The sequence below is a fragment of the Arabidopsis thaliana genome, chromosome 2 (assembly GCF_000001735.4).
Source record: "Arabidopsis thaliana chromosome 2, partial sequence".
Taxonomy (NCBI): domain Eukaryota; kingdom Viridiplantae; phylum Streptophyta; class Magnoliopsida; order Brassicales; family Brassicaceae; genus Arabidopsis; species Arabidopsis thaliana.
The window spans coordinates 13,120,265-13,147,238 of record NC_003071.7 but is presented as its reverse complement, the minus strand read 5'-3'; the positions used below and the strand labels follow the sequence as shown (position 1 = coordinate 13,147,238).

General features: G+C 36.7%; 8 protein-coding genes and 1 non-coding gene across 15 annotated transcripts; 6 read left to right on the top strand and 3 right to left on the bottom strand.

The window, feature by feature from the left end:
* The first annotated feature begins 1,178 nt into the window (after nt 1-1,178).
* Nucleotides 1,179-4,574, top strand: SWAP70 (Pleckstrin homology (PH) domain-containing protein). Of its 2 annotated transcripts, NM_179824.4 has the most exons (10): nt 1,179-1,544; nt 1,657-1,764; nt 1,972-2,033; nt 2,126-2,209; nt 2,304-2,335; nt 2,444-2,525; nt 2,788-3,016; nt 3,258-3,485; nt 3,568-3,860; nt 3,941-4,574. In NM_179824.4, the coding sequence occupies exons 1-10, from the start codon at nt 1,521-1,523 to the stop codon at nt 4,311-4,313; spliced, it is 1,515 nt and encodes a 504-aa protein (NP_850155.1). In that variant the 5' UTR covers nt 1,179-1,520; the 3' UTR covers nt 4,314-4,574. The 2 variants fall into 2 exon arrangements, with proteins under 2 accessions (NP_850155.1, NP_973569.1); NM_201840.2 differs by having other exon boundaries at nt 1,323-1,544; nt 3,568-4,574.
* Nucleotides 4,563-5,949, bottom strand: GSTF10 (glutathione S-transferase PHI 10). Its single transcript, NM_128639.4, has 3 exons — nt 5,606-5,949; nt 5,471-5,519; nt 4,563-5,301 (listed from the first exon to the last, which is right to left on the bottom strand). The coding sequence occupies exons 1-3, from the start codon at nt 5,747-5,749 to the stop codon at nt 4,847-4,849; spliced, it is 648 nt and encodes a 215-aa protein (NP_180644.1). The 5' UTR covers nt 5,750-5,949; the 3' UTR covers nt 4,563-4,846.
* Nucleotides 5,950-6,846: 897 nt separating this feature from the next.
* GSTF9 (glutathione S-transferase PHI 9) lies at nt 6,847-8,357 on the bottom strand. Of its 2 annotated transcripts, NM_001084514.1 has the most exons (4): nt 7,964-8,242; nt 7,822-7,870; nt 7,369-7,636; nt 6,994-7,199 (listed from the first exon to the last, which is right to left on the bottom strand). In NM_001084514.1, exons 1-4 carry the CDS (start codon nt 8,105-8,107, stop codon nt 7,160-7,162), a joined length of 501 nt encoding a protein of 166 aa, NP_001077983.1. In that variant the 5' UTR covers nt 8,108-8,242; the 3' UTR covers nt 6,994-7,159. The 2 variants fall into 2 exon arrangements, with proteins under 2 accessions (NP_180643.1, NP_001077983.1); NM_128638.3 differs by having other exon boundaries at nt 6,847-7,636; nt 7,964-8,357.
* A 1,573-nt stretch (nt 8,358-9,930) lies between these two features.
* Nucleotides 9,931-10,003, top strand: AT2G30850. Its single transcript has one exon. It is a non-coding gene; the product is annotated as a tRNA-Ala (tRNA).
* A 231-nt stretch (nt 10,004-10,234) lies between these two features.
* AT2G30840 (2-oxoglutarate (2OG) and Fe(II)-dependent oxygenase superfamily protein) lies at nt 10,235-11,925 on the top strand. 3 transcript variants are annotated; one of them, NM_001336305.1, is made up of 3 exons: nt 10,235-10,920; nt 11,008-11,329; nt 11,425-11,925. In NM_001336305.1, exons 1-3 carry the CDS (start codon nt 10,406-10,408, stop codon nt 11,656-11,658), a joined length of 1,071 nt encoding a protein of 356 aa, NP_001325213.1. In that variant the 5' UTR covers nt 10,235-10,405; the 3' UTR covers nt 11,659-11,925. The 3 variants fall into 3 exon arrangements, with proteins under 3 accessions (NP_001325213.1, NP_180642.1, NP_001325212.1); NM_128637.4 differs by having other exon boundaries at nt 11,407-11,925; NM_001336304.1 differs by having other exon boundaries at nt 11,008-11,925.
* Nucleotides 11,926-12,883: 958 nt separating this feature from the next.
* AT2G30830 (2-oxoglutarate (2OG) and Fe(II)-dependent oxygenase superfamily protein) lies at nt 12,884-14,740 on the top strand. The gene is made up of 3 exons (NM_128636.2): nt 12,884-13,457; nt 13,870-14,191; nt 14,281-14,740. Exons 1-3 carry the CDS (start codon nt 12,955-12,957, stop codon nt 14,530-14,532), a joined length of 1,077 nt encoding a protein of 358 aa, NP_180641.1. The 5' UTR covers nt 12,884-12,954; the 3' UTR covers nt 14,533-14,740.
* On the bottom strand, nt 14,294-17,747 carry AT2G30820 (aspartyl/glutamyl-tRNA(Asn/Gln) amidotransferase subunit). 2 transcript variants are annotated; one of them, NM_128635.3, is made up of 8 exons: nt 17,362-17,747; nt 17,210-17,258; nt 17,052-17,128; nt 16,139-16,350; nt 15,258-15,939; nt 15,046-15,137; nt 14,826-14,923; nt 14,294-14,528 (listed from the first exon to the last, which is right to left on the bottom strand). In NM_128635.3, the coding sequence occupies exons 1-7, from the start codon at nt 17,437-17,439 to the stop codon at nt 14,848-14,850; spliced, it is 1,266 nt and encodes a 421-aa protein (NP_180640.2). In that variant the 5' UTR covers nt 17,440-17,747; the 3' UTR covers nt 14,294-14,528; nt 14,826-14,847. The 2 variants fall into 2 exon arrangements, with proteins under 2 accessions (NP_180640.2, NP_001031449.1); NM_001036372.2 differs by lacking the exon at nt 14,294-14,528 and having other exon boundaries at nt 14,775-14,923; nt 17,362-17,656.
* Nucleotides 17,748-18,572: 825 nt separating this feature from the next.
* Nucleotides 18,573-19,413, top strand: AT2G30810 (Gibberellin-regulated family protein). Its single transcript, NM_128634.3, has 4 exons — nt 18,573-18,671; nt 18,755-18,799; nt 18,985-19,015; nt 19,113-19,413. Exons 1-4 carry the CDS (start codon nt 18,609-18,611, stop codon nt 19,292-19,294), a joined length of 321 nt encoding a protein of 106 aa, NP_180639.2. The 5' UTR covers nt 18,573-18,608; the 3' UTR covers nt 19,295-19,413.
* Nucleotides 19,414-20,425: 1,012 nt separating this feature from the next.
* Nucleotides 20,426-26,947, top strand: HVT1 (helicase in vascular tissue and tapetum). 2 transcript variants are annotated; one of them, NM_179823.4, is made up of 14 exons: nt 20,426-20,718; nt 20,880-20,970; nt 21,044-21,374; nt 21,529-21,603; nt 21,723-21,767; nt 21,940-22,033; nt 22,150-22,208; nt 22,313-22,438; nt 22,659-22,711; nt 22,971-23,004; nt 23,493-23,582; nt 23,666-24,670; nt 24,779-25,894; nt 25,989-26,947. In NM_179823.4, the coding sequence occupies exons 1-14, from the start codon at nt 20,604-20,606 to the stop codon at nt 26,652-26,654; spliced, it is 3,900 nt and encodes a 1,299-aa protein (NP_850154.2). In that variant the 5' UTR covers nt 20,426-20,603; the 3' UTR covers nt 26,655-26,947. The 2 variants fall into 2 exon arrangements, with proteins under 2 accessions (NP_850154.2, NP_001325350.1); NM_001336303.1 differs by lacking the exons at nt 20,426-20,718; nt 20,880-20,970; nt 21,044-21,374; ... (4 more) ...; nt 22,313-22,438; nt 22,659-22,711 and having other exon boundaries at nt 22,888-23,582; nt 25,989-26,927.
* Nucleotides 26,948-26,974: the final 27 nt, after the last annotated feature.

Sequence of the window (26,974 nt, the reverse complement as noted above, 5' to 3'; positions counted from 1 at the left end):
CGACTCTACAGCACTTTTGGTTTTCTATGAAAAAAAAAAGAAGAAACTGAAACTGAAAATTCCTTAAGGTCAGATTCATCCAAAAGTAGAATTTTAATGGACTTTTATGTTTTGTGGAAGAATGTCAGATTTTGCAAGGGAAAGTGAGTCATGGCAGGTTGCACTAGCTCATAGACCACTAACAATATGTTACTGTCAACAAACATCATGATTTCACTATGGAAGGTATACATGAATGACCACATCACATGGATATATATTTTCTTATTTTCAAACACTAATCATAAGAACATACCAAATTTTAGATAAATGGTCAAACTTATAAATGTCAAAAGGTGTCCAAATTCTGTAGTATATTATATAGTAGAAGTTTCTTCTTATTTTGGAGATTGAATATAAAGGAGCCAAAAAAATATGGATTTTGATAGCTTCTTAGACGTTTCATTTAGGAAATATATGCATGGTTGGGTTGATGAGAATGCCATAGAAGTGAAAAACAAATGAGAAAATTCATACAAAAGGAATCTACATACGTAGAATAAAGCAAGAGGACCACTTCACGTTTTGCAGCTTTCCCACTTCAGTTAACCCCAAAATTGAATATTGTCTTGGCTTACATGTCTACTACTCTTTTGCTTTGATGCTTTTCAATCCATTTCTGTATCCCCAACAAGTTGTTGTGTTTCCTCCTCCTATGTAGTTATCAGCGCCTAGCTATTAAGGAAAGAGTATCATCATATCACATATGATTACTCAAATCTCATATATTATTGAATATTATGTTATGTACTTATATCATGTTTCATTACGACCATTAGGGAAGTTGTAGTACATTGAAAATCTTGAAGATTAAGAGAAAGTGTAAAGCTGTGTCTAACGCATCTATGTTTGAAGTCCCTGTGAACTAAGTGTCTAAGTCACCACTACCAAGCGTCGAAGCTAGTACGCAATATTTCACAATCTTGCACACATTTGAGATTAGTTGGGCAAAGTAAGAACTCTGCTCTCTCCTAAACGATTGGCTTGTTACAGCCCGGCCCATTGATGTTCCTTAGCCCATCGTTTATGTAAAGCTTCTCCCTTAACAAAGCCTACCTTCTACAGATCTACTTAATCATCCTCATAACCAAAAACAAAACAAAAGAATCATGTGATGACACCTCCACCGTCAGATCAAAAACCATAAAAATGAAGTGAACAAACAAAAAGTGAGAAACTCAAGAACCGGTTCATTTGACGAGTAAGCTGATCCAGTATCGTACCGACCGGTTAAGTTGATTTGATCGCGTTGAAAGAGTGAAGACAGATTCAACTGCAATTCCGCGAAACCAAACCTAACAGCATTTTTCTCCAATTCCTTCTTCTTCTTCTTCTTCTTCTGTAACCTCGTCTTCTTCAGCTTATACTCATAGCTATACCAAAGAAAACCTCTTAAAACCCTTCTTCTCTCGATCCATCGATCAGCAACAATTCACTTCTAATCGATCAAGAGCTTTCCGATCTCGTCGATCCCAATTAACATGGCTTCCAACGGCGCTTCTCCGGTCTTTTTCTCTCTTGATCTCTGTGTGCTACAATTTAGTCTCTTTCTTTTGGCTGCTTTTCTCATTCACACTCTTAAATTGACCCATTTTGTCAATTTCTGAAAATGCGCAGAGAATTGTTGATGCTACTGAGAACAGCTTGGATAAGATCAAGCGACAATTGGCATCTGGCTCTGGTCGGAACTTGCTACAAGGACCTCTTTTCAAGCGATCTGAAACTGTAAGTCCAATTTTTTTAAGTGAAAATGATCAAAACCAGTTTTTGCTTTATTGATTGGGATTTCTTAGTTAGCTCAAACTAAGAAGACTCTCTGATAGCTCACTATTAGATTTCTATAGCTTAAACAAGTCTTTTGGCCTGAAATGTCTTGGCTTATTCAAAGGTTCACAATGATAATATCTTTTGTTTGTGTTTATGTATGAATAGCTGAGAAAATGGAACGAACGATGGGTGATACTTGATCCAACAACAGGGAAAATGGAGTATAAGTGAGTTATATCAATTTGCTTATGTAGCTGCATTTGTGTGTAGACCACTTCATCATGGTTTTATTCATTTCTGATGTATTTCCATGACTCAGGACGAGGCGAAATGAGCCAACTATCAAGGGAACAATTTTGTTTGACGAAAATAGCACAATCTCCATCTCTCCTGTCAACTTCCAGTATGGATGCTACATTCTTTTTTTTGTTGCTCTGTATAATCATCATTATTTGGTGTCTGTTTGTATCATTGACTTTGTTTCTTTTGTGTTTCAGGGGGCTTCCAAAATATAATGGTTGCTGTATTTGTATCCTTGGTTTTAGTAAAATGTTGGCATATTTATAATTGTTTCTTTTGTCTATAAGGAGATAGTTGATTGGAATCTAGAGTTGAATTTTCTTCAACTTGATATAAGATATTGGTACCCCACAGAAGAAAGATTACTTTTTGTGTGCAGAGACTCCTGGTGCAGCTAAAGCTTGGGTCACAACCTTACAGTAAGTCATCTGGATCTTCATCTTTTTGTTTGCTTCTCTTTCTGTCCTTTTTATTTACTTACCATTCTCTAGAGAAGCCACCCCGCTTATTTCATCTATCTTAAATAATTCATAGTTGTGTTGATTTAATGGTTTCGTCGTCGACCATGTTGAAAGAATCATCTTTCTCTCTCTTTTTACGTTTCTTACTGAAAATGTAATACCTTCTAAATGCCCCTCAAAAGCCAATCTGATAAACCTTATCTTTCTTTGTTCGTTCCAGTGCGACACAGCTAGTTCTAAAGGCCCATAAGGAGGCTGTCGAATCTCTAAGTGGAAGTGGTTCTGCAACACTTGGTACCGTTGCAACCGTTGTTGCCGCTGCCAATTCAACAGCATTGGAATGTTCCAGAGAAATTCAAGCAGCAATGCAGATCTCTTTGAGGAATGCATTGAAAATAACGCCAAATAAACCGATTGATGGACCACTAGATGATTTGACAATAATGAAGGTGTGGTATCTTTGCATCTCTCTTTCTCTTCGAATTTGGGAAACTTTTGTGAATAGCATATTGACATCCTTTGGCTGTTGAGATTCTGAAATGTCAAGATGAACGATGAAAGCATATAGGGACACCTTACAGGAAACTCTGCTTGTCAAGGATGAAAATTAACAGAATTAGCATAAATCTTATTCGTCCATCTTCATTCTAATGTCCAGGTTAACCTTATTGAGCCACTTACATCTTACAGGAAACTCTGCGTGTCAAAGATGAAGAATTACATAATTTAGCCAGGGAACTTCGTTCTCGTGACTCAATGATAAAGGAAATAGCAGATAAGCTATCTGAGACTGCTGAAGCAGCTGTAGCTGCAGCATCTGCTGCTCATACAATGGATGAACAAAGGAAAATCGTTTGTGTGGAATTTGAGCGCTTGACTACAGACTCACAGAGACAGCAAGAAGCCACAAAATTAAAGGTAATGAGGCCATGTCATATATAGATACTTTTGCATCCTTGTGTATGTTTTGTTGTTTATTTGATCTTTATCTCCTATGTAGCTCAAGGAATTGGAAGAGAAGACCTTTACTTTGAGTAAGGAAAAAGATCAATTGGTTAAGGAAAGAGACGCTGCTCTCCAAGAGGCACATATGTGGCGGTCTGAGCTTGGGAAAGCCAGAGAGCGTGTTGTCATACTTGAAGGAGCTGTTGTGAGGGCCGAAGAGAAAGTGAGGGTTGCAGAAGCAAGCGGTGAAGCAAAATCAAAAGAGGCTTCTCAGAGAGAAGCAACTGCTTGGACAGAGAAGCAAGAGCTTTTAGCATATGTGAATATGTTACAAACTCAGCTTCAAAGGTGAGCCTATCTGAATCTATCTCCCAGGGAAACTCATGACTTTTGAAGGGTCATAAATCTCTTTATTTTTGAATAAACAGGCAGCAACTAGAGACAAAGCAAGTGTGTGAGGAGAAGACTGAGTCTACTAACGGCGAAGCTTCTCTTCCAATGACAAAGGAAACAGAAAAGAATGTGGATAAAGCATGTCTGAGCATTTCAAGAACAGCCTCTATACCGGGAGAGAATGTAGTCCATATGAGTGAAGAGCAGGTAGTAAACGCTCAGCCTCCGGTGGGAGAAAACGAATGGAATGATATTCAGGCAACAGAGGCAAGAGTTTCTGATGTAAGAGAAATATCTGCAGAGACTGAACGGGACAGAAGAAACAGCTTGGATATCCCGGTAGTGTCTCCTGAACCTAACGTTCCACGCAATGATCCGCCTTCCGAATCATTTCATCACCAGCCTTGAATAAAGATTGGTAGATCTTCGTACATTTTAATATACTCTTTGATGGTCTGGTAATGTTTGGAGAGTTGATTCTTCTAACAACAAAAAGAATTTGTCTTTTTAGTTTTCTTGTACATTCAAGAGTTGTTATGTATCTGCCGCTCTTGAATTTGTCTGACTAGGGAATGATTCTTTTTCCCTTTTATTACAACATGAAGAACAGAGAGATATGTGTTAAACTTTGACTTATGTTTTTGGATTCATATAAACCAGTTTTCATATAAATGCAATCCTTCAACAAACCACGATGGTTGTGATGTTAGTACCAGTTTTATCAAAGACCTACACTGAATAGAGGAATATACATGGGTTGAGTCACTCTGATTTTAAACTCTTATTGAAAAGCTTGAAAAGTTACAGAATACAAGAAACCAGAGACAACAAATGAGACAGAGTTCCGTTTCTTATTGAAACAACAAGACAATCGACCCGAAAACGAACTCCCTCAAAGAACACAAAGCTCACACAAACCCCCCAAGTCAACATCTCCTTGTTTAAACAGGTAGTGAGTACTTAGCGGAAACCTCCTTCCACGCAGCACGGCTACTAATCTTATCCCACCAAGCGCTAACATGCTTCCTATCTTTGATCAAATGAGCCTTCCCAATAGGACCAACAAGATACTCGGTGAAAGGAAGGTGAGCCAAATCAGCTAGACTCACAAAATCACCAGCCAAGTATTCGTTCTTAGAAAGCTGAGCTTCATAGACATCAAGCACTTCTGCAAGCTTCTCTTCACTCTCCTTAATAACTTTCTCATCAGCAGGGAAACCCATAAGTGGTGCAAAGACAATGTTGAGCGTTAAAGCCAATAGTGGTGGATGGTAACTTGTAGCCTCAACGTCTAACCATTGCTCTACTTGTCCTCTCTCTTCAATAGTCTTCCCCAAAAGATCAGGTCCTTGTGATCTATACTTCTCTGCTATATACCTCATGATCGCACGCGACTCTGCAACACAAATCGAAATCTCTTCAACACTCATTTACCTAAACAATCTTTTCCAAACAATCAAAAAAATCTCAAAGATCATGTGATTCATTGATCATGATCGCAAATGATCAGATCCATTATCAGATCATGACTCGTGTAGTAGTAGCTTAAAAGAGAAGAAGTGTACCGAAGATTTTGTAGTCTCCGTCGACGAGGACTGGGATTTTACCGAAAGGCTGCATCGATCGGAAAAAGGGATCATGATCGGAAATAGTCACCGGAAAAAAAGAAACATTTAGTAAAAAAGAGGGAAAATCGGAACCTGAATCGCGAGATACTCAGGCTGTCTCTGTTCTCCTTTCATGAGATCGACATTGACAGTTTCGAATGATACTCCCTTCTCCACCAATGTCACAACAGCTCTCTTTGAAGAAGCGAATAAAGGAGCATAGATTGTCAACACCATTTTTCTTCTCTCTTTTTTTTTCTACTATCAGTTTCTTTCTAAACTCACTATAGCAGGACGCGATTTTATAGAGGGAAAGAAAAGAGAGAGAAAAAGGGATCTGGTTAGCTGCGTTTGCGGTAGTAGGCTAAACGCAGTCGCACTTATTAGTATATTATTATTTATACGTGTCGGTATAGGTGGCGGCTAGCTAGTGGCGGCAACGTTTCACGTCATATTTGACTTTTCTCAGCACGAAATTTCCAACGTCCCATCAAATTATGAATTACATGTGTGTGTTTTTTAACAATGTTATTTATTCATTTTTAATAAGCCTAATAAAGAGAGAGACCACTTGTTGTAAGTATATTTGATTAAAGATATTCCCCACTTTGTTGTAATAAGATGCCAAAATGATTCTCACTTTTTTGAATCAACACATTTTAATAAAATAGTTACGAGACTTGATTACACTTTGTTTTGTTTTGGTTATAAAAAAAAAATGATCAGGCAATGGAAAACCTAAGTTAGCCGATTAAAATTAGGTTGGTGGGTACAAGAAAGTATTTATAAAACGTGATCGAATGAGCCCTCTTATTTTTGTAATTTATGTTCTGACAGATAACATTACTTTATCAACGCAATTATTAGATGCCTTAAACAAAAATTAGTGATCTAATTATCGAAACCAACTTTCATTATAGTGTCTATACTTTAATTTATACTATCCATCATTGGCCCCGAAAGACCAATAAACCTTTTTTCTTTCACTTTTGTCAAATTTGGTAGAGATGTTAAAAAAAAATCAGTGTATCGTCTGATGATGCACTTTATTATCCATAAATAAGCTGAGAGGCTTCTCTCAAAAAGCTTCATGAAAATCAAGATTTTATTCTTAGGGTACCTCTCTCTACTTTGTTTTACTGGTAGAGTGTTTCTTGCTAGATCAGTCACTTCTTCCAATATTCGAATGGTCTTGGTCACAAAACCAAGAATCTTTGGTTATGAATCAAAAGGCCGAGTAAAAGAAGCCAACCTAGATTTTATAGTTGTGGAAGTTCTTTTGTTATCAGACCATGTTCCAACCTAAACCGCAAACTAGTTTGAAGGTATCATCAATTATTTCATACTTCAGTACCTATCCATTATTGAGAGTCGATATGCAATCAATAAGATAGATTCCATCGACTAGGTCTCCCGTCTCGCGCGCTAATCCGACCTTTCATTCATAATTAATTTTCTTAAGCTAGTTAAATCATTCAAGTAGTAGAACTAGGGGAAAAGATCATTTCCTTAAAATTGAAAGCCTCACAAAGCCATAAAGATACTTATTAAACTACAAAAGGAAAGAGAACACAGAGGTGGCAACATTACATTAAGAGGTACATTTAGTTCCACTTTTATTAAACCTCTCATAAAACACAAACCACATCACCAAGAAGATGAACACATCTTAAGCTGGGAATGAATACTTGGCAACAGTCTCCTTCCACGCAGGACGGCTGCTAATATCATCCCACCACGCGCTCACGTGTTTCCTATCTTTGATCATGTAAGCTTTCCCAATCGGACCAACCAAGTAATCAGTGAACGGGAGGTGAGCCAAATCAGCCAAGCTCACGAAGTCACCGGCCAAGTACTTGCTCTTTGAGAGATGTGCCTCGTAGACATCAAGAACACCCGCAAGCTTCTCTTCACTCTCCTTGATCAGCTTCTCATCAGATGGGAATCCCATGACTGATGCGAACATTATGTGAAGCGTTAAGTTCAATAGCGGTGGGTGGTAAGTGGTCGCTTCCACATCAAGCCATTGTTCAACTTGACCTCTGTCTTCAACGGTTTTCCCCAAAAGATCAGGTCCTTGTGACCTGTACTTCTCAGCTACGTACCTCATCACCGCACGGGACTCTGTCAAAAGATCAAAAACCATCTCTTAGCATCACTATAGATACATACAACCAAAACAAACATGAGCCAACACAAATCATAACTATAGAACTTGACCTAAAACAGAACTTGGTTGTTCTGTGACGAAATTGACCTTATTATAGAAACAATCAAAACAGATACTGAAATTTTCTTAAAGATCTTACCGAAGATTTTGTAGTCACCGTCAACAACAGCAGGAACAGTACCAAAAGGCTGCATAGGAAGAAGAATCAAGAAACCATCAGAATCGGAGAAAAAAGGAAGAAATCAGAGAAGATGAAGGAAGAAGAAGAAGAAGGAAGGAACCTGTAGAGCGAGATAAGCAGGCTGCTTGTGTTCTCCTTTCATGAGATCGACGGGGATGGTCTCGAAGGCAACGCCCTTCTCGATCAGTGTGACCAAAGCTCTCTTTGGTGAAGCAAAGTGAGGTCCGTACACCTTTAGCACCATTTTTCTTTCTTCTCTTTTTTACTCACAGTTTATGGTTAAGCTTTGTTGAGTGAAGTTTTAAGAGTGTCCACGACACAAGTTTTATAGAGAAAGATGGGAGAGAGAGTGAGAGAGAATCGCGACTCGTGGCGGAACGTGGCGTTGCGTTTCCGTTGTTGATTGGTGGAAACGTGTGTTATTATCAAATCCATACAATCAAAAAAATTATGACAAAATTTATCAGATATAACTATTTCGGAAAACTAATTACATAAAATATTACTGGTATTGAAAACTGATTTTCCAACATTAATATTACTTATCCTCTTTGCATATAATTTTTATTTTCTATATTAAGAATTTTAATGTTGTATGAAATCAAAATCTCAATCTGTTGAATTTTATTTTTTTGAATGTTGATTTTTAAAAATGTGAACTGAACACTTGTTAGTTGTTACTTTGAAAATGAATATTGTCACCATTTTGTAGAACACAAATTATTTGCTACTCTTGTGTGGATAATATACAATTTTGTTACCAAATAATAATAACTTAGATATTTCTATCTTGTCGGAGTTGATTGGCCAGAGCCCACAGGTCAATATCTATCCATGTCACCCACCCTAACCCATCTTTGGGTTCAAAACTCTTGTAAGAACGTCGTAATATCTGGTCAACCGATGAAAATAAAACATTTAGATATTTCTATCTCACTCAATTAGAAGTATATGTCATTTCATTGAAGTCGAACAATGCAAATCTACTTTGTATATTGAGGATACTTCTACATACAATATTTAGAATCAAAGTTTTCCATGAAGTTATATAAGTATCATTTTTTGGGTTCAAAACTAGATTCTAAACTCAAACAGTCAATTAGTAAAAGAACTCATTGTTTTTGACGTTTAAGAAAAAGAACTAGGTTTCGTTGAATATAATAAAAAGGGATCCCATAATAAAAATAAAATTGATTGATGATGCTTTGTTTTTTTTATGAGAAAAGGAAAATCAAATGAAGGAAAGACGTAGAGAATGAAACAAAGATGGTTAGTGGTTTGAAGTGGGTAGGTGGAGCCAAAATAAAACGTGAGAGAATGAGCCCATCCGTTTAGCTAACCACTGAACCACATGCCTCAATTGGTTCTTTTGGTAGGTGCGTATGACTGGACTTATTATTTGTTGTAAGATCGAGGGTAAATGAAAAAAAAAAAAAAAACTAAAAATCATATGATATTCAATGTACTTTTTGTAAAAACAAATATGATGCATATTAATTATTTTATAAGCTGAATACACCAATCATAAATAATAAACAAAGTAAAGATTATCTATTAGGTATTTACTTCTTCTAATATGTTTTTTTTTTTTAATATATAAATGGAAGCTATACATGAAATGACAAAAATTCATGACATGTAGAGTGTAACTATTAATGTCTATTGACGTAACAATAGTGGATTGAAAAACAAATTACTTTTGTTTTAGCTTGATGTATACTACACTAATCAGCTGAAAGAAAGAAAAAAAAATCCCTCCAATTGAGATAGTAAGAGTAAAAACTTATTTTACTTAATACAAACTGAAAATTTTACCCTAGATCCTCCTAACTTTTCTTTATTCTCTTTCCAACATAACTATTCTAAAATTTAGTCAATCACACACATCTCTACTTTACTGATTAGATAGTATCCGACTTTAGTTTCTGATTTCTCTATTAATATCGTTAGTCATTATCTCCAATTCTCTCAATCATTAGTCCCTTTTCAACACACACCGCTCGTATTTTGCATCAGTTACACGTTGAAAGTATTAAATATTGTAATATTTTAATAAATAGTCATCGTGGGGATGTAGCTCAAATGGTAGAGCGCTCGCTTAGCATGCGAGAGGTACGGGGATCGATACCCCGCATCTCCACTTAGTTACTATTTTAAAACAGTTTTGTTATTTAGTGAAAAAGTCAACTATTGAAAGATAGGTGAAAACTCCGTGAGTCTCAAGCAAGACCCACAAGTTACCTGAGCTTTTTTCTTTTCTTTTCCCGGCAGCTACTTGGATGAAAAGAAACAGCTGCCGTTTCAAATTCACTCATTTTCCGACAGTGAACAGAGCCATATAGACTTGAGCGAAGAATCTTTTTGCCTTTTCTCATCTATTGGCTAATCAGAAAAATTTAATTCCATTGACTTTTATTCGATTACCTCATTTTCTATTATAATATACACAGAGGTACCAAATTTCAACAGTAGTAGGCAGATACCTATTGTCTTAGAAAACGTTTTCTCTTTGTTCTGTTTCTTGACACAAAGGAAGAAGAAGATGGAAGCAACATACGATCGTGCTAGTGAGGTAAAAGCTTTTGACGAGTTGAAGATCGGCGTAAAAGGTCTCCTAGACGCCGGAGTTACTCAGATCCCACGTATCTTCCATCATCCACATCTTAATTTAACCGACTCAAATCTACTTCTTTCCTCTACAACGATGGTTATACCAACAATCGATCTTAAAGGAGGCGTGTTCGACGAGTACACAGTCACGCGAGAGAGCGTCATCGCGATGATCAGAGACGCGGTTGAGAGATTCGGGTTTTTCCAGGTGATTAACCATGGGATTAGTAATGATGTTATGGAGAAGATGAAAGATGGGATTCGTGGGTTTCATGAGCAAGACTCAGACGTTAGGAAAAAGTTTTATACTCGTGACGTCACCAAAACAGTTAAGTATAACAGTAATTTTGATCTTTATAGCTCTCCTTCAGCGAACTGGAGAGATACCTTGAGTTGCTTTATGGCTCCTGATGTTCCAGAAACAGAGGACTTACCAGATATTTGTGGGTACGAAATACAAATTTCCTTTATTTCTTAGTCTATAGAAGAAAGAAAGAAAGAAAGAAGACTTATCTAGTTGTGTGAATGTTTTAGGGAAATCATGTTGGAATATGCGAAACGAGTGATGAAACTAGGGGAACTAATCTTTGAGCTTTTATCAGAAGCTTTAGGGCTGAATCCTAACCACTTGAAAGAAATGGATTGCACAAAAGGTTTATTGATGCTTTCTCATTACTACCCGCCTTGTCCTGAGCCTGGTTTAACTTTTGGCACAAGTCCGCATTCAGACAGATCTTTTCTCACTATTCTTCTTCAAGATCACATTGGTGGGCTTCAAGTTCGTCAGAATGGTTATTGGGTTGATGTTCCTCCTGTTCCGGGAGCTCTTCTCGTTAACCTCGGAGATCTTTTACAGGCAAGTTGTTATTGTGACATGATACAAACTGTTCGTTTGATACAAATTTATATTTGTTTGTGTGATTTGTTTTGTAGCTTATGACCAATGATCAGTTTGTGAGCGTAGAGCATAGAGTTCTGGCTAATAAAGGTGAAAAGCCGCGGATCTCAGTAGCATCTTTCTTTGTGCATCCTTTACCGAGTTTACGAGTTTATGGACCGATAAAAGAACTTTTGTCTGAGCAAAACCTTCCCAAGTATAGAGACACTACCGTCACTGAGTACACGAGTCATTACATGGCAAGAGGACTTTATGGAAATTCTGTGTTGCTTGATTTCAAGATCTGATAAAATAAACTTTGGAGTTTACCAACATAACTCAGGTCTTCTACAGTTTCACTTGATTGTTCCGTACCTTATGAAAGAAAGCTTCTCGCACACTCAAACAAATGTACTCATGATGCTATTAATTTAGGCAATGAGTTGGGATATGTTATACATTTGGTAGTCGGGCTTATTGAATAATCTTATATTACTCATGATGCTATGTTTATTTTTCAAGGAACCCTAGTAAGTAATCCCTTAGCCGGTGCAAAAATCATTACAGTTAACAATGTCGAACACGAGTTATCGCCATAAGAACCTTTATTGCAAGACCAAAGAACGATAGCGAGATCTATTACTAACAAAAGCGATTTGCATATATTGAATCATTTCCATTTTTTTAGTGGTGCATTCGGAGTTGCCAATGGCAAGATCAAATAGAGAATAAAGGTGATGAGCGTCATGTTCATCCTCATCGATCTGAAGTTGGACGGTGGAGGACGGCCACAAGATAAGAAAATGGTCAGAAAATTAGAGTTGAAATATTTGAGCTTATAGCAAAACAAAATTGAGAGTTGATATATCAAGACTCTTGATTGTTGATACCATAACGACCTTATGAAAAATATGATATCAATTTCTTTTCTTTACGATACGAATCCATGCATTAACAAATAGATTTTCATTTTTCAAGACCGGTGAACACAAAAGGATGAAGCATTTTATTTGGCTTTAGCGTGAGCACTGGTGAAGTGTTAGCAATTCAAGCCCCTATAATCAAGGTGCCATAATTTTAAGAAAATGCAACAAAATATCTCTCACAGCTCAAAAAAAAAACAGTAGTTTACAAAATACTGTATGCGGTTCTCAAAAATTGATATATAAAAGGACAAAAAATAATGTGTTACACGAATATATTTTGTTTTGCTCTAGAGCGAATTGTACTATACTAAAAAAAAACACAGAAGTATGCTAGAATTATTAAAAAGGGTCCAATCTAGTTTTTGTTTGCTTCGTACAAGGTCCCAGAATGTTTTAGGACCGAGTGACCGACCAAGATGGATTCAAGGACAGTATTACATGGCTTTATGAGATATAAACATCATTACATCAACCAAAAGTTGAGAAATAATATAGTATTATTTCAACTTTGAAATTGTATGATTCACATTTAACACACACACCAAATACTTTTGTTTTGTTATATACACGGAGAGCTCACGTACCTCTGATTCAACAAAATACATTACGGAGCACACACGTCTGTGTAGCTCTTTCTTTCAACATTTTCTACCTTCTTGTCAAAGAAAGAGAGACACAATGGCGGGCAACTATGATCGTGCTGGTGAGGTAAAAGCATTCGACCAGATGAAGATCGGCGTGAAGGGTCTTGTCGACGCCGGAATCACAAAAGTTCCTCGCATTTTCCATCACCAAGATGTGGCCGTTACAAACCCTAAACCTTCCTCAACGTTAGAAATTCCAACAATCGATGTTGGAGGTGGCGTGTTCGAGTCCACGGTCACGCGAAAGAGCGTGATCGCGAAAGTGAGAGCTGCGGTTGAGAAGTTCGGGTTCTTTCAGGTGATTAACCATGGGATTCCACTCGAGGTGATGGAGAGTATGAAAGATGGGATTCGTGGGTTTCATGAGCAGGACTCAGAAGTTAAGAAAACGTTCTATAGTCGTGACATCACTAAAAAGGTTAAGTATAACACTAATTTCGATCTCTATAGCTCTCAAGCTGCGAATTGGAGAGATACTTTAACTATGGTTATGGCTCCTGATGTTCCACAAGCAGGGGACTTACCCGTGATTTGTCGGTATGGTTGTTTTCTTCTTTTTGTTAAATTATATTCAAAGAAAAAATAAACTTTTTTACATTTTAGTGCAAACTTTTTGTGGGCAAAGTATTAAGTCCTGTGTAATTTTAATTTTACCTATTTGTGGGAATAGTATGAATGGTATAATACAGCGGAATTCATATTTACAACGTGAAAATGAATACCATTCATCACCATAATGATTTGCTTTTTTAGCTAAATCCATAATGATACCCTCATGTTATTATGTTATGTTGAAAATCTTGGTTGGTGTGATTTGCTTTTTAAGCTAAATTCATTTACAAAATTTCGAGTTTGGAGGTTTGTTCGATTTCGAGGTGAGAAATTTCGGTCTGGTTCGGTTATAAGAAACTTTCCAACTAATAACGAACTCTGGTGGTGAATATTTCAGAGAAATCATGTTGGAGTACTCCAAGCGAATGATGAAGTTAGGGGAGCTAATCTTTGAGCTTTTATCAGAAGCTCTTGGTTTAAAACCTAACCACCTTAAAGAGCTAAATTGCGCAAAGAGTTTGTCGTTGCTCTCCCATTACTACCCGCCTTGTCCAGAGCCTGACCGAACCTTTGGTATCAGTTCACATACAGATATCTCTTTTATCACTATTCTTCTTCAAGACCACATTGGAGGACTTCAAGTTCTCCATGATGGTTACTGGATCGATGTTCCTCCTAATCCCGAAGCTCTAATCGTTAACCTTGGAGATCTTTTACAGGCAAATATTTTTTAAGAAACTTGATACACCAATTGAATCTTGCATATCTTGACAAATCTCAAAACGTTTTTTTTAATGATTGCTTGCAGCTTATAACAAACGATAAGTTTGTAAGTGTGGAGCACAGGGTTTTGGCAAATAGAGGCGAAGAACCTCGCATTTCAAGCGCATCTTTCTTCATGCACACCATACCAAATGAGCAAGTATATGGACCTATGAAAGAGCTTCTATCTAAACAAAACCCTCCCAAGTACAGAAACACAACCACGACCGAGATGGCGAGGCATTACTTGGCTAGAGGACTCGATGGGACCTCACCGTTGCTCCATTTCAGGATCTGACAGTAATGGTGGATCCAAATCTCAGAATCAGAGGATTTCTAGAGTTTTAGTATAAAATAAAGGATATAACAAATAACAAGGCATGAGAAATTATGCTTATTTCACATATATTATCGTGTAGCCGTGTAGGTGTATGCAACAATCTATAGAAATAAACCATCAGTATCTTATAAACTTTCATTTTGTTGTTCTTGAGTTGAGGTATAGCTAGACCGCAGTTTCAGTTAAATATTTTTTCAAGTACTTCCGTCTGAACATAATCAACCTAAGAAGAGATCATAAGAGAATATTACCTCAGTAGACACTACACGGCTTTCAAAAGGAAATGACTGAATGTCGCAGATGTGATATAGCTGTGTCCCTTTCAGACTCTTCTACTGTTCCAAGTCTCCTGCAACATAACATGTTTATGCGTCATTGGTTACTATCTTCAAATCCCAAAATAGTTTGAATGTGATCTGACAAAAACATAAGCAATCACGTATTACTGTGTAAGGAAAGAGAGACATATACCTTGGAGGAATGAAACCTTGACCACCTTCTTCTGAAAGTGCCTTCTCTAATCTCTCTTCGAAAGGTGTTGCATGCCAACTCACTTTCTGGTCCTGCATTATAAAAAGAAACTCATATATTCATAATGAGTGCCAAAAAAAAATATATATATTCATAATGAATGACATGAAATGTGAAGAAACCTAGAGATTCGGAAAGAAACAGGAGAGTACCTCTTTGTACTTGTTTGTAGAGTTTGGTATCCCATTACCATCCCACCATTTGGGTGAGATTTGAGAATGCTCTTTCTCATTCCAATGAGCAGCAACCATTCCAATGATAGGTCTGTCTCCAGGATTTATGGATAAAGGAGAACTACTAATTTCACCTATCTGTTTTTTTCCATCTGAACTCTCTTCCAACTTTTCCCCACATATTGTTGATGTGGGAGATTCATTTTCTGTCTTCTCTTTGTAAGCCTGAACTTTAGCTTGTTCTAGGTTCGCATTTGAATCTTCGTGGAGCTTACATAGGGAGGCATTCACAATTAGATTGGAAGCTGAATGCACAAACTGAGACCTGATTCTACGTCTCTCTCTTCCTGCTGATTCCATATTTGCAGGAAAAATGGTTCCAGGGGTTTGAATCTCATCGGATAGCTTCATTGAGGTTGTATAAGGCGAGGTAGCTGAGATAGAAGTTTTTCCAACCATTTCAGGTTTGCTTGCAGTTCTGTTTTTGGAAGAACTAGAAGAGTAAGATTGACCAAAGTCAATTTCAGACCGCACTGACTTTGTCTTTTCTCTAACGCCGGTTCTATCCACCTCATCCCTGAACACAGTACCAATGCTTTCTTCACTATCATCACTAGATGCAGAAGAGATCCTTGCATTGTTCCGGGCATCGGTCAAGCAACTGATAGAAAGTTAGAAAAAGAGTAAATTCCAGCTCCATGAAACCTCTAAAACTATTTGCCTGATGTAAGAATTTATGTTAGGATATGCAAGCAATCATGCCAGTTCTAGATATTTGAAAGGAGAACCAAGATTCTTTTACTTTTCAAAAGCTCAGCTAAAAGAGATATTATCTAGCAAAGTAACATTAGCAGTTTCACCTGCTAGGAGTTTGCTCTGAAGTATCTAATGATCTTCCCATTTCTTCACAGGGCTCATTCTTTTTCTCATTCAAGTGAAACACTACTTCAGAGTTACAGGAAGGGGAAGATCGTAAATGTTCACCACCTTTAGGAGTTTCCAGTTTTTTGGATGTGTTCCTAACTTCAATTGGTGTCGCTGGTATTTCGCAGGAAACTTTAAGAAACTGTGCCTGTAATTCCATAAGTAAAGCAAAGTGAGATTAGGTTCTCATTGAAGAAAGTGGTAATCTAATTCTGTTGTTATATGCAAACAAATATATCTGCCAAGCTCTAGCAGGATTTTCAACTTGAGAAGAGTAACGCACACAAATTTCAGATAATTTCCCAAGTAAAGATAAAAGACGCAGACACTAATGCAAGTTAAGCATATTTCCTTCCACACACTTGCACAATAATGCATGGATACATAAGCTACATTCATCCCAAAAAAACATCTGTGTGTATAATGTATATATTTTCTTTACAAAGAATTAAGTTCTAAAACCAACACCTCAAATAACTGAGCACACCAAAACAGAGAAAAGGAAAATCAAATATAAGGACAAAGCCAAAGGCTGTGGTATATACAATGCAAATGATGCATTCCTAATGGAGAAAAAAAAAGCACTAGTAGAGTCTAGACCACCTCTTCAATAACATAAGACATAAAAAAAAACTTCTTCTCATTACGGGAGAAGAGCTTCAGCTCAAGTATCACATATCAAGCAAAAGAAGAACATGTCTCAAGCAAACATAATTATTGTCTCCCAAGTATAAATGAATGACAGATGCTTAACTCTAGAATTCCAGTCAAATCGAAAATGCTAATTAATTTCAATGGAGCCAAAATCTTAAGCGTGAGTTGTTAAGTATAATTTCGATATGAACATACGTCATCCTTGAGATCTTTATCAATATGCATAGAATTCAAACTAGATCCCTCTCTGTCATCATGGCAAGGCGACGAAGCTGCGTCAAAAAAACAATAAACAAGTAAGACCACCGTTTAAAACTATTAAGTGATATAACATCAAAGAAGAGATTTATCACCTTCAGATAGAAACAAAGCTGACAAACGATTCTTCGACTCATGACCTCTCTGAAAATCATCAAACCAAAGATGTTAACACTGAAACAGCTGAATTGAACACTGAATTGCAAATCAAAGATCTGGAAAAACAGAAGGAAACGATTAGAATTACGTTATGTTTGGCTTGAGAAACGGAATCAGTAGTAGATTCGTCGTCTTTAGCACGGAAGCAACCGAAGAGACAACCCATGGCTCTCTACTCAACAAGCCGATCCGTCGGTAAAATCCGAGCGTCTCGAATTTATGGCTCAGTCACTCAATTATGAAGCGTTTCTGTAATGTCGTGATTTGAATTATATTGGTGGTAAAAAAGGAACAGCGATGGAGGAACCTACAACAACCAAACACTCTCAATGAGGAGGGAAAAATAGTTTCCCGAGAAAGTGAGAGAGAAAGAGAATGTTGGTGGTGGTGGTGGGTCTGAGTCTCTGTGAGTCTTTTGTTTTCAAATTTGAAAATCCCCAAATAGCTTTTGCGAGAGATGTGTGTGTGTGTGTGTGAGCTTCGATTTTGAAATGGCATCAAATTTCGAATTTGTTATTAAAAGATTCATAATTTCGTACGTTTTTACACTCGCGGGCGCGTGTGATCCTACGTGGCCCAATCCTCTTCATTCCTTCTAATAATATTTTTTAGCTAATTACAGTATCTGTGACTGTTAATGTGAGTAGTTTCTATTGAATCTTAGTGTTAGATTAGGACGAATTGATGTCTAAATGTTGATGTTTAGTGTTGAATTTTCTTAGATTGGGTTTGGTGTTAGACTATTCTAGTATTCTTGAACATTCTTATATTGAATTTAGATTGTTTGTTGCACTTAAAATGTTTGTGAATTTTTTTTGAACCGAACTTAATTGAGCATTTTTTTCATTTGCTAAAGAGAATTGATGTGAAGATGTTTTGTGAGCACAATGGAGTTTACTGCTATTAACCTATACTAAGTATCAATAGCTTTTATTTGTTTGTGAAAAAAAACAATAGCTTTTATTTGTCCTAGGAATTATTTAATAGATTAAATAACAGCTATTTTTCTCTTATTTCTTAGTGATTAAAATATTTAAAATACAGACCAAAATTAATTGTTTATGTTAATATATTTACTCCTTAATCCTTTATATTAAAATTGTATAATGCATGTAGTTAATAAATTGTTTTCCAAAATTCATTCATAATTTTATTCCTAAATTATTTTGGTCAAGAAAACACATCTTTGAATAATTAAATGCTTCCTTGTATTTGATAATTTCTTGATATTTTAAAATACCTTCTATACTATGCCAATGTTATTGGTTATAAATAGGTTTAACATTGATCCTGAAATATATCATAAGAAAATCAAAAGTGAAATAAGAGATCAAAATGATGAAGCTCATAGTTGTCTTTGTTATATCCAGTTTGTTGTTTGCTACTCAATTTTCTAATGTAAAAATTATTATTATTTTCTTCATATTATGATTTATGAATTCAGAGAAATAAAGTTTTTTTTTTTATGTGTGTATGTACAGGGTGATGAATTAGAGAGTCAAGCTCAAGCACCTGCAATCCATAAGGTATATTTAAATTATAAAATATCAAATACTGAATAATAAATAATAAATATATTACAACAAGAATATCAATGTTATTTTTCAAACTACATAATTTTAAAATATTTTATTGATAACACAAATGTATATTATTATCGTCTCCATTGATTTGCATTCTAAATTTGTTTTTGTTATCCAACCAATTTCAGAATGGAGGAGAAGGCTCACTTAAACCAGAAGGTAAATTGTTTAAAAGATATTATTTTTATTTATATAGTAAATGATTGATCAAATCACAACTTAAATAATTTAATTGTTGATTTATATTTTTCTGAAGAATGTCCAAAGGCATGTGAATATCGATGTTCGGCGACATCTCACAGGAAACCATGTTTGTTTTTTTGCAACAAATGTTGTAACAAATGTTTGTGTGTACCATCGGGAACATATGGACACAAAGAAGAATGTCCTTGCTACAATAATTGGACGACCAAAGAAGGTGGACCAAAATGTCCATGAAAACAAAAAATTGTAAAAGCAAAATAAAATCTATCGTTGTTATCTCTCAATAAAATCTATGTTTGTAATCCTTGTTTTTCAATATAGAATATAATATGGAGTTTTCATAATTTCTTCTATTACAAAATTAAAGTTAATGCACAAATAAATTGAAGGGACTTGGACCTTTTCGTGTAAGTTCTTTCTTTAAATCACGAACAATTTAGATTTATATTTTCACTCTTACAAACACAAAACATGGATGCTCTTTAACTCTCATCCAAACAAAATGCATTTCTCTCTTTCTTTTTCTAAACATTTCACAACAATATCCCATATTATATCTAAGATATATGATCTTTTTAAATTGAATTTATTTAGGCCATGTTTTAAAATCGTGTTTGGTTAGATTGACCCATGAAATGTTGACATATTTTAACATTCCTAAATATGACTAAAAATGATTAAAGATATTTAATAATATATTTGCTCTATTAAAAATGATTAAATAAATAATAATAAAAAGTATTTCCAAATAATTTTTTAAAAAACATGTATTTATAATATCTCCAAATAAAACATAATCATGATCAGAAAATCCAATTAAACACATATATCCATAAAAATTAAAATAGTTTCGTCAATTCAATGTTAAATCATTTTCATCTAAGTTAGGAATGAATGTTTTAAGTTTGACAAAGAGACGAGAAAACTTTAGAAATCTCCTCCCGTTTAATGAATCAAAATTATAGTCTTTGTACTTTTTGGATGATCTCCTAGGCGATGCTCCAGATCCGGATCGGTCCACAACAGTCCATCGTCTCACCTCGATAAGTTTGACAAGATCTCATTCATTCTCCTGGAGTTGGTTAGCATTCCAAACTACCATTTACCATCTATACATTTTCTTATACATTTTGTTACTTAACCTGCACAATTATAGTAGTTACGTCACTTTTTAGTACTTGTAAGATTTTGCCACTAGTTTATAGTATATACATTACATATAAGTACAATATAACATTCCTTACTCATAAGATTTTGCTTATCAACTACAGACATACATAGAAGTTGGAACATTTTTAGAGCCCAAAGGAATGGGCCTAGTATGCCGAAGCATTAATTTATTTTATTTTCATCAAAAAAAAAAAGAAAAAAGAGAAGGCGGTTTATAATGCCAGCAAACTCTGCAAGGGCAAAAACGAAACTCATCGAACAAATTTCGAGGCTTTGCTTCTTGAATCTCACAAGAAGCCGTACAGTTTCTCAGCTTTCTAGTGTTTTCTCGGGTAGAAGAGAGATAGAGAGACAGAGCAAAGCCTAATAAGCGATGGGGAACAAGAGATTCAGGTCTGATAATAATGCAGGGAAACCAACTTCCGTCGAAGCTACTAGGATTTGGGCGACTAAGGTCATCGAAGACTTTCGAGCCTCTGGGAACGAAGGTGAATTTAGCTCCGGGAAACCAAGTCTTCTCCTTTGGATTCTAATTGTTTCCTTCTCTGACCGATTCTTTCCAGAAATGATTTTATGAGTCTGAGATTGATTACATAAAGCTCTAATCTTTGGGAATTTTATTGAATTTTGGTTGCATTGTGTTCTGTAGTTTACACGTTTGAGCATAATCTATCAAATAACGAACGTGGAGTGATTCATCAGATGTGCAGGAAAATGGGTATTCAATCGAAAAGTTCTGGGTGAGTTAGTGTTTTTGGGTTTGAGAAAGTATTCATTTTTATTGTTTCTGATTCTGGGGGATGCTTTTAATAGGCGTGGGGAACAAAGGCGTCTTTCGATATTCAAAAGTAGGCATAAGAATGGAAACAAGAATGAAGCTAATGAGAAATCAAATAAAGAGAAGCTCAAATGTGTGTCATTTCCGCCGGGAGCAGATGTTATTCTGCAGGAGTTATTTACTCATTACCCACCTTGTGATGGAGATACGGCTGCAACATCGTTTACCAAGTACTCTGGTAACAAGGGTAAACAAGGACAATGGAAAGATGATTTTTTCCGGAAACCACAGATTAGCAGTGAGGAGATTCTAGAAAAAGTGGCATCTTTGAGTTCTAGACTTAAGAAGGATAAAGCTCTTAAGGAGGTTAGGATTAATACCCTGTTGCTGAGATGTGTGTCTTTTGTTTGAAAGGACTGTAATTTATGATTCTTTATCCGGAATACAGATTGAGAAGTTATAAATCATGTCAAGTATCAGCAAGTGAAAGGAAATTGTTTTTTGTTGATTTATGTTACAGATCACTAAGCTGCGGTCAAAGCTTCCCATCACATCCTTTAAAGACGCAATTACATCTGCAGTGGAATCCAATCAGGTTCTGTGAAATTTTTGATATGTTCTCTCTTAGAATTTACTAATTGTATGGTTATGCTTGCTGTGGTGATTTCCACTGCTTGAAAAAGAATTCATCATACATTCTTATTGTAAACGCAGGTTATTCTCATTTCTGGTGAAACTGGTTGCGGGAAAACTACTCAGGTGTTTGTTATCCCTTGTTTTTCGGTAGTCTAGTAGAATGATCTCCTTAGAAATTTTGCTTACTGTGAGCTGCGATTGTGATATTAGCCATGTAAAGAGTGTTCAGTTGAATTTGCGTTCAATATTTTCATTCTCGAGGTTTCTCAAGTGCCTCCATTGTTTAATGTTTTAGGTGCCTCAATATCTTTTAGACCATATGTGGTCAAGCAAAAGAGAAACTTGCAAAATTGTTTGCACCCAACCTCGTCGGATATCCGCCATGTCAGGTTGACATTTTTTTATTCAGCTATGTATTTGTGTTGATCTTTTGAAATTTCAAGTTTATCCACATGTACGCTGTATAATGCTTACCCCTTACTGTCTTTTTATCCCTCTTTTGAAGTTTCTGAAAGAATATCTTGTGAAAGAGGTGAAAGCATTGGAGAAAACATTGGTTACAAGGTTAGTAATCTTTGTAGGTAGACATATTTGCGTTTGTACATGAAAGGTGATTGTGTTTCAATATTGTAGACAAGTGCACCATTGACTTTATATGTAAATCTCAGGTTCGACTCCAAAGCAAAGGTGGAAGGCACTCATCAGTTGTTTTCTGCACGAATGGTATTCTCCTGAGGGTGCTTGTAGGAAAAGGCTCTGTTAGCAGTGTTTCCGACATAACTCACATCATTGTGGTACTTTACATATTTCTTATCTGCTCTGCTATCATGTGCCTATTACGTGTGTGTTTCATATGTATGATGAGTATTATCGGAAAATTAAATCGCTTGTCAACTGTCACTATGAAAAGCCTTCTTGTTGCTGTTTGTCATCCCAGATCCTCTACCTTTCACTTTGGCTTTAAATTTAATTCTGTAGCTTTCTACATTGATCAGTGCGTTCATGTCTTTGTAGGATGAAATCCATGAAAGAGATTGCTATTCTGATTTCATGTTGGCAATTATAAGGTAGACATCCTTGCTCTCAAACGTTGAGGTTCTCAACTTGTCAATTGTCTATTAATCAAATCAAGTGTATGTGACCTAAGAAACTGATTTTAAGGCTATTGTTTAATGCCGCACCATAATTTATGTGCTAAATAATAAACTGGTACACATGTATTTATCTTCTCTTAAGCCGCAAACCATGAAAGAAGATAATTAATTTACTTTCTTTGAATGTATGATATAACTCATATGAATTTCTGATGCTTTTGTTGATTTGCAGGGATTTGCTTCCATCAAATCCCCATCTCCGTCTGGTTAGTTAAGCTTTATGTTCTTCTTGCTTTTCACTGCAATGGTACACTTATAACAAGAGAACAAAATGAAGAAGGATTGGCTTTGTTTATGTTTCTTTTCGTTTACTAAATAGAAGAGGGAAGCGGATATATTAGAGGGGGTGACTCTATACGGCCTTGTTACCTCTGAAAAGAAAGGAAATAGAGTAGGTTTTGTATTTTTAAAGGTGTCTCCTTCCCTCCGGTATTAGAAATTAAAAGATGACACAATACAAGTTACAAAATAGATTTCTTTCCTGCTATTTTTGTGTGTTGGCGAAGTGACGTTCTTAGAATTTTCAAAAAAGATACTTGGTCGAAAGACACTGAGAACAAGTGAACTCCGACAAAATTGTGTACATAGCCTAAGAACCTGAGATAGCTGGACTTGATGGCTTGGTAAACGTCTTTGAATATGGCCTGACTACAGTACTCTTTAGCTGATTTTTTGAAAATTTCTGGACCAATAGATTCTCATGAGTGCTACGCTTGATGCTGAGAGATTTTCTGGATATTTTGGAGGTTGCCCGGTTGTCCGTGTCCCTGGATTCACTTATCCAGTTAATTTCTCTTTTTCTCTCTATATCTCGAATATGGTAATTCTTTTATGCCCAAATATAATCTCCTTGCTTTGTGTCTACAGGTGAGAACCTTATATTTGGAGGATGTGCTCTCTATTCTGAAATCAGGTGGAGATAATCATCTAAGCTCTACCAACTTGAGTATATCAGACCACAAGCTTGATTTGACGGATGAGGATAAACTTGCTTTAGATGAAGCAATCATCTTGGCTTGGACAAATGACGAGTTTGATGCCCTCTTAGATCTAGTTTCTTCTAGAGGAAGTCATGAGATCTACAATTATCAGCACCAATCAACCTGGCTAACACCACTAATGGTCTTTGCTGGAAAGGGCAGGATCAGTGATGTCTGCATGCTCCTCTCCTTTGGTGCAGATTGGAGCTTAAAGTCTAAAGATGGTATGACTGCATTAGAATTGGCTGAAGCAGAGAATCAACTAGAAGCTGCTCAAATAATCAGGGAGCATGCAGACAATTCCCAGTCTAATTCTCAGCAAGGACAACAGTTACTTGATAAATACATGGCGACAATCAACCCAGAGCAGGTCGATGTGAGTCTTATACAACAGTTAATGAGGAAAATATGTGGCGATTCAGAAGACGGTGCGATTCTTGTTTTTCTACCTGGATGGGATGATATAAATAAAACAAGACAGAGATTACTTGAGAACCCTTTCTTTGCAGATAGTGCTAAATTCGACATTATATGTCTTCACTCAATGGTTCCAGCAGGGGAACAGAAGAAAGTTTTTAATCGCCCCCCTCCAGGTTGTCGCAAAATTGTGCTTGCGACAAATATTGCTGAATCAGCAGTTACCATTGATGATGTGGTTTATGTGATAGATAGTGGCCGGATGAAGGAAAAGAGCTATGATCCTTATAATAATGTTTCAACTCTCCAATCTTCTTGGGTATCAAAAGCAAATGCAAAACAGCGTCAGGGTCGAGCAGGCCGCTGCCAACCTGGCATTTGTTATCATCTCTATTCTAGACTTCGGGCAGCCTCTATGCCAGATTTTAAAGTTCCTGAAATCAAGAGGATGCCGGTAGAAGAACTCTGCTTACAAGTACTGCTCCTCATTTAATTTCTAGTTAATAGCAATTGGTTCTATGCTGTGAGCCGTTCGTGCGTATGCAATCTCTTACTGATCATTGCCCTTTGATTACATTCTCAGGTTAAGATACTTGATCCAAATTGTAAAACAAATGATTTCCTTCAGAAACTGTTGGACCCGCCTGTTGATCAAAGTATTGCAAACGCCTTAAGCATACTACAGGATATTGGTGCCCTGACACCTCAGGAAGAGCTGACAGAACTTGGAGAGAAATTTGGTCATCTCCCAGTTCATCCTCTGATTAGCAAAATGCTATTCTTCGCTGTGTTAGTAAACTGTCTGGATCCAGCACTTACTCTGGCATGTGCAGCAGACTACAAGGAACCATTTACGATGCCCATGTCGCCTGTTGAAAGACAGAAAGCTGCTGCTGCAAAACTTGAACTTGCATCACTTTGTGGAGGTGACAGTGATCACCTTGCAGTTGTTGCTGCCTTTGAGTGCTGGAAAAACGCAAAAGGAAGAGGTCTTTCAGCAGAGTTTTGCTCTCAGTACTTTGTCTCTCCAAGTGCTATGAAGATGTTGGATCAAATGCGTAGCCAACTTGAGTCGGAACTTAAAAGACATGGGATTATTCCTAACGACATTTCAAGTTGTAGCCAAAATTCGCGTGATCCCGGTATACTCCGTGCTGTGCTAGCAGTAGGATTGTATCCTATGGTGGGAAGATTGTGCCCAGCTTTTGGTAATAATCGAAGAACTATAGTAGAGACTGCTAGTGGTGCTAAAGTTCGTGTCCATTCGCTGTCAAACAACTTCAACTTGTCGTCTAAAAAGTATGATGAATCTTTACTCGTTTTCGATGAGATCACTCGTGGAGATGGAGGCATGCACATAAGAAACTGTACTGTTGCTCGTGATCTTCCTTTGTTACTTATCTCAACAGAGATAGCTGTGGCCCCTACAGGGAGCAGTGATTCTGATGATAGTAATGAAGAAGAAGAAGATGATGAAGAAGTAGCAGCTAATACTAATGAAGAAGTAGCAGCTAATACTAATGAAGAAGGAATGGACATACATAAAGAAGAGAGTAGGCGTGGAGCGAAAATGATGTCTTCACCTGAAAATTCAGTCAAGTTAGTAGTTGATCGCTGGCTGCCTTTCAGAACCACAGCCCTTGAAGTTGCTCAAATGTACATTTTGCGGGAACGACTAATGGCTTCTATTTTATTCAAGGTGAGTTTAGAATCCATTATGCTTAAAACTACTCCATACTTTTAAGGGTTCTTTTATTTGATTTGATTTCCAACTGTTTATTGGCAATTTGTAGGTAACACATCCACGGGAACATTTGCCACCTCATCTCGGAGCTTCTATGCATGCAATAGCTGGTATTCTCTCATATGATGGTCATGCAGGACTTTCATGTCCACCGGAGTCTATGGTACCAAAACATTCAAGGACTGAGATGTATGATACCGGTGGATGGGAAGAGAAACCAAACTCTTTCCTTAACTCACTCTTTTGGTCTCTGAGTTTGAAAGAGAACAAGCATCCTAGTCACACGAATAGGAATCAGCAGCATAACTACAACATGGCTCCAACAGAAGCTGCATCAATACCTAGGCAGCAAAACTATAAGCAAAGAAATCCCAAAGCAACCAACAATACCGATTCGGGTAAGAAGAAAGAGAAGATGTTTGTTAATCCCACCAATAGGATTAACCAGCCTGAAGCTGCTTCTACGGGTAAGCCATCAAAGCACAAATCAGCCAACAGTTCGGGTTCGAGTAACAAGAAAGAGAACATGCCTTCTGATCAGGCCTATGGGAATAAGCAACATAACACAGTTCCAAGAGAAGCTGCCGCACCAATGGCGAAGAATCAAAGCAGTAAGAAAACCAAGACCAGGTCAGGCAACAACTCGGATTCGGGTAAGAAGAAAGAACAGTATATTCCAAAGAGGCAACGCGAAGACAAAGCAGAACAGAAGTGAGATGCATGAAAAGAGATTGTTTTTGGTTTTGGGTTTTGGTTTGGGTTTGGGTTTGGGTCCCATGAAAGCAGAGGAATTGATGATGTATAAACAATTCATGTTTGGATCCATGTCTCTTCGGTGGTTCTTGGCTCAAAGTGTTTCTATTTATCTAATCATGAAACGGAGTTTTTAACGGTTTCATGTTGCTCTAATATGTTCCAGAGTATTGTAACTATTGTTGTTGTTACTCATAAAGCCTCTTCTAGCAGTTTCATACTTTCATTTTACTTCCAGTGAGATCAAACACGTCGAAATTCATTCAGACCAGTAGGCTCACA

Coding starts and splice junctions, on each gene's coding strand:
- SWAP70 (NM_179824.4), top strand. CDS start 1,521: ATGGCTTCCAACGGCGCTTCTCCG. Junction 3,017..3,257: donor ATGATTTGACAATAATGAAG/GTGTGGTATCTT, acceptor TACATCTTACAG/GAAACTCTGCGTGTCAAAGA. Junction 3,486..3,567: donor AAGAAGCCACAAAATTAAAG/GTAATGAGGCCA, acceptor TCTCCTATGTAG/CTCAAGGAATTGGAAGAGAA.
- GSTF10 (NM_128639.4), bottom strand. CDS start 5,749: ATGGTGTTGACAATCTATGCTCCTTTATTCGCTTCTTCAAAGAGAGCT. Junction 5,520..5,605: donor CTGAGTATCTCGCGATTCAG/GTTCCGATTTTC, acceptor CGATCGATGCAG/CCTTTCGGTAAAATCCCAGT. Junction 5,302..5,470: donor CGGAGACTACAAAATCTTCG/GTACACTTCTTC, acceptor TTTGTGTTGCAG/AGTCGCGTGCGATCATGAGG.
- GSTF9 (NM_128638.3), bottom strand. CDS start 8,107: ATGGTGCTAAAGGTGTACGGACCTCACTTTGCTTCACCAAAGAGAGCT. Junction 7,871..7,963: donor CTGCTTATCTCGCTCTACAG/GTTCCTTCCTTC, acceptor CTTCCTATGCAG/CCTTTTGGTACTGTTCCTGC. Junction 7,637..7,821: donor CGGTGACTACAAAATCTTCG/GTAAGATCTTTA, acceptor ATCTTTTGACAG/AGTCCCGTGCGGTGATGAGG.
- AT2G30840 (NM_128637.4), top strand. CDS start 10,406: ATGGAAGCAACATACGATCGTGCTAGTGAGGTAAAAGCTTTTGACGAG. Junction 10,921..11,007: donor GACTTACCAGATATTTGTGG/GTACGAAATACA, acceptor TGAATGTTTTAG/GGAAATCATGTTGGAATATG. Junction 11,330..11,406: donor ACCTCGGAGATCTTTTACAG/GCAAGTTGTTAT, acceptor TTTGTTTTGTAG/CTTATGACCAATGATCAGTT.
- AT2G30830 (NM_128636.2), top strand. CDS start 12,955: ATGGCGGGCAACTATGATCGTGCTGGTGAGGTAAAAGCATTCGACCAG. Junction 13,458..13,869: donor GACTTACCCGTGATTTGTCG/GTATGGTTGTTT, acceptor TGAATATTTCAG/AGAAATCATGTTGGAGTACT. Junction 14,192..14,280: donor ACCTTGGAGATCTTTTACAG/GCAAATATTTTT, acceptor GATTGCTTGCAG/CTTATAACAAACGATAAGTT.
- AT2G30820 (NM_128635.3), bottom strand. CDS start 17,439: ATGGGTTGTCTCTTCGGTTGCTTCCGTGCTAAAGACGACGAATCTACT. Junction 17,259..17,361: donor TTTCTCAAGCCAAACATAAC/GTAATTCTAATC, acceptor GATGATTTTCAG/AGAGGTCATGAGTCGAAGAA. Junction 16,351..17,051: donor ATAAAGATCTCAAGGATGAC/GTATGTTCATAT, acceptor ATGGAATTACAG/GCACAGTTTCTTAAAGTTTC.
- AT2G30810 (NM_128634.3), top strand. CDS start 18,609: ATGATGAAGCTCATAGTTGTCTTTGTTATATCCAGTTTGTTGTTTGCT. Junction 18,672..18,754: donor TTGCTACTCAATTTTCTAAT/GTAAAAATTATT, acceptor GTGTATGTACAG/GGTGATGAATTAGAGAGTCA. Junction 19,016..19,112: donor AGGCTCACTTAAACCAGAAG/GTAAATTGTTTA, acceptor ATTTTTCTGAAG/AATGTCCAAAGGCATGTGAA.
- HVT1 (NM_179823.4), top strand. CDS start 20,604: ATGGGGAACAAGAGATTCAGGTCTGATAATAATGCAGGGAAACCAACT. Junction 22,439..22,658: donor ACATAACTCACATCATTGTG/GTACTTTACATA, acceptor ATGTCTTTGTAG/GATGAAATCCATGAAAGAGA. Junction 25,895..25,988: donor TGGCTTCTATTTTATTCAAG/GTGAGTTTAGAA, acceptor GGCAATTTGTAG/GTAACACATCCACGGGAACA.